General features: G+C 38.2%; 2 protein-coding genes across 3 annotated transcripts in view; both read left to right on the forward strand.

Moving 5' to 3' along the window:
- LOC145259221 (uncharacterized) overlaps positions 1-1007 on the forward strand; it is a 1215-nt gene extending 208 nt beyond the window's left edge. The window contains exon 1 of the mRNA XM_080117060.1: positions 1-1007. This exon is cut by the window's left edge and continues 208 nt beyond it. Within this exon, the coding sequence (XP_079973186.1) occupies positions 1-1007 (1007 nt within the window).
- LOC145259166 (uncharacterized) overlaps positions 1-7500 on the forward strand; it is a 621516-nt gene that overhangs the window by 41038 nt on the left and 572978 nt on the right. The gene's annotated exons all lie outside the window — the stretch shown is intronic.

The raw sequence follows: 7500 nt of genomic DNA on the forward strand, positions 1-7500 counted from the left end.
TCTCTAAAATCAAATGCCGTAATCCATTCGGTATAGAGAGGGCCTTCTTGTTGGATGAAATTCGACGTCATTCTGAGACCTTGTCTTCTATAAAGACTCAGTATCATCTTCTTTGGGTTTTCGTTTGGAATACCTTGTCTTTCTTCGACAAATTGCGTTTCTCTAAACTGTTATCCATACAGGACCGTACTTTTCAAACTAATGCTAGGTCTAAGAATGATAAATATTTAAGTGCGTTGATTAAAAGAAAATTTGGTATCCGTACAAATTCAGATCAACACATCTTTAATCTTTCAGATTACATTTTATCTGATATAGATAAAGTCATGTTATCTAGAGGTCTTGATTTCTGCATCCCTCCGTCAGGTATTGATAAGATTGGAATTTTTGCAGAATTTGAATTAATGTTTTCCCAGTTGAGAACCCTTTGTCCTTCCTCCATTGAGTCTATAGGCCGTCTTAACGAATATGCCCATTCTTTTGTGAATTCCACGGTACGCTCTGATGAATCGTTTTGGCAAAAGGACCATTTTCAATCCGCTAAACTTCTCAAGGCAAGATCCGACATCTACATTACTAAACCTGATAAAGGTTCAGGTGTTGTTATTCTTAACCGTGACGATTATTCTTCCAAAATGGCCACCATTTTGGAAGATACAAACAAATTTCAATCATTAGGTGACTTGTCGGCAGATCACACTTTAAGGACTGAAATTAAGTTCCAGAAAAAGTTACTACAATTATATAAAAATAACTTTTTCTCTAAAGAGATTTATTCTTTAATACGTCCTGTCGGTTCTCAAAGGCCCAGGATGTATGGATTACCTAAGATCCACAAACCTAATTCTCCTCTTAGACCCATCTTGTCCATGGTTGGTTCTGTCCAGCACGGATTGGCCAAATGGCTTGTGGAAATCCTGGACCCTGTTGTGAAGTTTTATTCAATTCATTGCATTCCTGACTCTTCAGTTTGCTTCTTCCATATGCAATCTTTGTCCGTCCATTGATACTAAATTCTTTGTTTCGTTCGACATATCCAGTTTATACACAAACTTCCCTCTAGACGAAACTATAGGCATTTGCGCGGACTTTCTGTATCGTGGTCCTACAGAGATCCCAAGATTTCCAGAAAACGTGTTTATCGAACTAATGGAGATGGCTACTGTCGGTTGCCTTTAGCTTCGATAATATGATGTACAGACAGATCGATGGCATCTCGATGGGCAGTCCTTTAGGTCCTAGTATTGCAAACATTTTCGTTGTTTTTTATGAACGTCTGCTTTTTAATAACGTGCCGAAACCTTGTTGTTATGTACGTTACGTCGACGACACTTTTGCTTCCTTTCGGTCACGCGAGGCTGCTTGTTCTTTTTTCCAACATTTAAATAAGCTCCACCCATCTTTGCAATTCACAATGGAGGAAGAAAGGGACAATATGCTGCCATTCCTCGACATACTTGTGGAGCGCACTCCTTCTGTTTTTCTTACCAGTATATTTAGGAAGCTGACATTTACCCAAGCGCAGAAAGAAAGACCTCATCAGAACTCTCACGCATCGAGCTTTGATGATCTGTTCCAGTTCTCGATTGACGTCTGAGCTTCACAAAATTAAAGAAATTTTACTCTCCAATGGATACCCCGAGCAACTAGTCTCATATACCATCCGAAGAAAGGTTGACAACTTTAATAGAGCTAAGGTATATGGTCCTCCTCGTTGCCCCATTTATCTCAAGCTTCCGTCGTTAGGCTCTTCCATCCAACCTTTAGCAGACAAAATATCGTCTTCAGTAACACACTGTTTTAATGCTGCTAATTTGCGCATTATTTATTCCACTCGTCCTGCTTTCCCTTCCTTTCTTAAGGACGCGTTGCCTACCAATGAACAAAGTTCGGTTATTTACCTTTACAGATGTCAGTGCGACGCTGACTATGTTGGCAAGACGATACAGCGATTATCGGTCAGAGTGGCTCAGCATGTTCCAGGCTGTATCCGTAGACACAAACCGGTCCCGTCTTCTAGAAGTTCACAGGCGCAAGAATCTGCTAAAGGTGACCACTTGTTGGACAAGAGAACGTGTCGTGATCTCTACTCTGATAACAGTTTTTCCATTTTACATAGAGCACGGCATCGTTTCCACCTCGACGTACTAGAGGCTATTGTCATCAGTTCTCGACGTCCCTCTCTCTGCAGACAAAGGCAGTTAAAACATTCACTGCAGTTATTTAATGACTCTTGGTCGTCCGTGAACTAATTTATTTTATTTTATTTTTTTTTCTCTTCCGACCACCTTACAATTACAGTAATTTTTTTTTTTACCAATTCATGGTTTTGAGTAATCAACCAATTTACCGACGATTCCCCTAAAGAGAGTCGGTTGAAAAGCGCTTCGGGAATATCAAATCTGTTTTTTTTTTCCCTTGTATCTTTCGACACATCGCATAACATTTTTCCCATATCATCCGTTTTTATTTATTTGTGGGACACCACATTATGCTCTTCATATATAGATATATACATACATATATATATACACATATACATATATATACACATGTATATACCTATATACATATATATACACATGTATATATACATATATATACACATGTATACATACATGTATATAGATGTATATGTATCGGCCATCCTCTCCCCTTAAATAATTTTTATTTTATTTTTTTATTTTATTTTTTATTTTTTTTTATTTTGGTTTTTTGTTTATTTTTTTTTTATTGATTTATTTTTTATTTATTTATTTATTTATTCTTTATTATTTATTTTCTATTTATTTATTAATTAATTTATTTATTTTCCATTTACTGTCGTCTAACAACTCTTACTGACATTTTTTTAAGTGATGACCTGTACATTTCAGTTGACCTATATTATTTTGCCCTATATATTTTTTTTGCGCCTTTAACATTTCCTGTCTGGGTCATTTTGACTTTTATTTCCCTTTATTTTATATTTTACATTTAACTTTATCATCATTTTTTTTCCCCTCTCCTCTTTCTCTTCCCTGATCTTTCTTATTTATATTTTATGTCTCGGAAGTAGAGTGAAAAGCATATCTTTTTTTTCTTTTATTAATATTATTGGAATCTTTTCTTTTTTCCTTGTACACATTTTTGTGAATTATTCCATGGATTTCTGCCTTTGGATTATTATGGACAATCTTCTTCCAATTACGGGGTTTCCTTGGATTTTACTTGTACAACTGGAAATTCTTTTAACTTTCTTGAAGTTTTACATTTGGATTTTACCGTCACTGGATTTTTATCTTCCACCAGACTATCCATTCATGTGTAATCACCTTTTTCTTTACCATATTCCCTCTGCTTCACTTTTTTTGTTTTCAAGTAAGATCTTTGACTTACTTGTTGTTTCATCAAATACTTCTGCATGCAAAATCCGATCCTGCATTTTGCTAATTCCTACCCTCTGATAAGAAGGGAAGTATTTCTTCGAAAATCCGCGGATTAAGGACTATCCATTTATCTAGTGTTTCCTTTTCAGATTAAATATGTTTTTAACTCATTTCAAAGTGTTTTTTAACATATTTTATTAACTGTTTGCTCATATATATATATATATATATATATTCAAAAAATATAAGCAGAATATTGGTTTTCTTTCCTTTCCTTCTCCTTAAAAAAGAAGAGAAAGCTCTCACTAAACGACCACAAATGTAAAGTGTGCCCCCCCCTCCCCTACTCCAATGACCTGGGATAGAAAGGGTAGAATTCCTTAGTGTCATTTGCATGGTGGTCGAAGAGAGCCACACACCGAAGATGTAATTTTAGCTAAGTACATTTTTTGTTTTTTCTTTGCACACTTTATTTTATTTTATATTTTATCTTCTCTTTTTTTTTTTTTTAAATCAAACAAATCTAACCCTTTTTTTTTTTTCGTTCTATGTAATTTTATCTTATTTCTCACACATCTTGACCATTCTTGATTCACTTATTTTAAAACAATTTCCTGACAAATTTTTCTTTTTTACCATGTCACATCGACGTAGTAATGGGGAGGAGGAATCCCTATTTAGCTTATTTACATGACAGAAGAACTTTATTTAAGTACAATACTTAATAGTAACAGCCATGGTAAGGTGCAAAAAAAAAAAGTGCCGCCTAATTTAACTTTCACTATTCGTTACCTAAATATGCAGTATCTTAGCTGTGATACTAGAGCTATTCTTCCTGAGTGGATGCTATGCTCCATGCGTGACTTTAATGTCTTCCTATAAATACAAAATACGAATTTCCGATCCGCCATGAACTATTTCTTGTAACTGGAACAAACACCTAACTGCTAGCTACGAAATCCCAATATACATTTTACCTCCAAGACGATTACCTCTGTCTAACCTGCATGCGCAAAAAAAACAAAAAACAAAAAAAAAAAAACCTTACCTGCCACTCTAAATCCTAATGTAGATCTGTTTCTTGTAAATTAATAACCCCTGTCCCTTGAAGGCTAACAATCTGCTCCTTCTCACCAAACCGCCACTTAACTCCTACATTTCACATCGTTTTGTACTGGAATCTTTAATTTCCAGCCCCTAACCCTCACATGCTAACTGCTTAGTCATCACTAAACATCTATACGATTCTACCCTTAAGACATGCATTGGAGTTCATTCCTATTCCAGTTGGTATTTAATAGCCAAAGTATGTACTTGGAAGCAAAGCACACCGCACTGCATTACACAACTATGTCTCCTCTTAGATAGCTTTGCAACGCTAATACGAAACTGAACCAATGCTCCTTGCTATGCTAAATGTCCATAACTCTTACTTGAAAGCTGAAAACATCTTCTCTCAATAATAGAAACTCACTTTGTACCTTCAACTTTATTCGCACCTACTAAAACCAGCCCATATATCTATTTACCAAATTACACATGACTCAAAACTTACTGTTTTACCCGTACTATATTGCACTCGCATCTCATGCCCTGCTGTCATCTAAAATATATTTTGGGCACAACTCGTAGTTCAATTCTTAACACCTACTCGCACTTTAATGTTATACTAGACCCAAGCTCACATGAATAAAAAAAATAAATAAAAAAAAATAATAATAAAAATATATATATATATATATATAAAAAAGAAAGCCTCAAACCACATTATCTCCTCCTAACAAGCCTCCTTACAATCATAGTTGCTTACACTGCATGAGCTCTACTCAACCCCCTTATCCAGTAACAATGAAATAACAATGTCCCTAATTCACTTTGAGGAGTGTAACTATTTAGCAGATATAACCTCTACAAACTAACCCAATAACATTAACTAACCACGCGGGGTCGCAGAAATACCTGGATTAGAACCCAGGCGCGGAGCAAACCCTCTCAGTGGTGACGGACCCAGTAGATCTTTCCAGATCATCCGTCTAGGAGAAGGAAAACTCTGAAACTAAACCAAAGAGGAGGGAGGCCTCTTCAGTCTTGGATGACAACCTTCCTAGAGCTGGTGACTCAAACAAATTACCGGTTTGCAAACCTAAATTGCTTAAGGAGTAGATAGGTCCTGCCTATCGCCCGGCTTCCATACTCCTTCTTTGCCTATTAGCCAGGCGCAGAGATACTATCACAGTGATTCGACAGAAACACCCATTGGTAGATCTTGTTTCTTGTCTAGGGCAATGAACGCCGTTTCCCCACTTCCGACACACCCCACCCCTAAAGCTGGGCATTTGAGAATGCTTGAGTACCATATATGCCTGAGCAATTAGATTGGGTTGAGGGTACCGGATCGACAGTTACTGGCTGCTGTTTCCGACTGGTAGTACAGGAGCCCTAACTCTTTGGTAGCGCTTAGAGCGGCTGCTCCATCAACAGTTGTATAATATCGGGATGTTTGCGGTGCCATGGCGTGCATGGAAAGGGACCCTGCACTCATCGCCAGTGGGCTTTCCTGAGGCCATAGTCCTAGTTGATGGAGGGTCAGCTGATGGTCTACTTGTGATGCATGTGTGATATTCTGCATAACCTCCTGTTCGGCTTCCCCTAACCTAACTGAAACTCGTTAAAAAACATGATGACAGTACAATCTAAAAATAAGCTTAAACCAGGCTTAGGGTCAAACAAATCCAACTTGCCTCCTCCCTTGAGTCTTGCATTCACAAATATCCGTGGGCTTAGAACTAATTTAGCTGATGTTGAAGCATTTCTCCTAACAAATACCCCGGATATCTTAGCACTAAGTGAGACTAACCTACACTCCTCCATCCCCTCTAACTACTTTAACATGCCTGGATATCTCCCACTCTGCCGTAAGGACTCTGACAGACATATGCACGGACTTGGAGTTTACATTCGTAATACCTTTCCCTTTACTAGAGAAACAAACCTAGAAACGGATGAGCAAGCCTTTATGTGCTTTAGGCTAATCATGAAACACAACATTATCTACTTTTACTTTCTCTACCGCTCTCCCTCGACCCAAGACTGCACCATAATAAACAAAGTATCTGACAGCATAGACACAGCACTCTCCTTCGACACTAGCGCACAAGTACATGTATTTGGTGACTTTAATGTCCATCACAAAAACTAGCTTCTCTGTATCTCACTCCCTATCGCAAATTGTTACTTTTCCAACCCGTTTCCCTGATCAGGAAGAACAGCACGCATCACTATTAGATCTATTTTAGACCACAGTTCCTGATGATTGTGTAACGAAAGCCGACAGCCCACTTGGGAACGCTGATCATGCGGTGATAATGGTTGAAATCGCCCTAAACTCTAGACACAAAACTGAAGAGCCAGTGCTCAAAACAACGAGATATTATAAAAAGGCTGACTGGGAAGCCATCAGAGATCTTATCAGAGACGCCCCATGGGGAAATATTTTTTCTCTTCCTGCTGAACAGTGTGCAACCGAGACCACTGAATGGTTCAAAACTGCAATCGAAGCGCATGTTCCCATGCGGAAATTCTATAGCAAGCCCCAATGGTTTACTTCGACTTGCACAACTGCCATTGCTCAAAGGCAGCATGCATTTTGCAGGTTTAACCAACATAAGTCAAGTTCAAACAGACAGAAGTACATAGAAGCTAGAAGTAACGTTAAGAAAGAAATAGCGACAGCTAAGAGGGAATTTACGGAAACCACTAAAAAACGCATCGAAGCACAAAAACTAGGAACTCGTGACTTCTGGAAAATCTACAACAGTGTAGTAAATAATGGGCAATCAACAATTTCCCCACTAACCAACAATCACGAGGTTCTTTGCTCAGCAACCGAGAAGGCTAACATGCTTGCCAGTCGGTTTGCCTCAAACTCCACACTGGACCCTCTAAACCACCCCCTACCTCAATTTCCTATGCGGACAGACGCCACGCTAGACGATCTGATAATCACCCCTGCTCAGGTGCATGCTATCATAAAAAACCTTGACACTTCAAAAGCATGTGGACCCGACCTCATCCCAGCTGTGCTATTAAAAAAGTGCTCAGCCGAAGTAGCTCCAGTTCTCTCCAAACTCTA

Source organism: Euprymna scolopes, chromosome 34 (genome assembly GCF_053919585.1).
Source record: "Euprymna scolopes isolate OS-2025 chromosome 34, ASM5391958v1, whole genome shotgun sequence".
Classification (NCBI taxonomy): Eukaryota; Metazoa; Mollusca; class Cephalopoda; order Sepiida; family Sepiolidae; genus Euprymna; species Euprymna scolopes.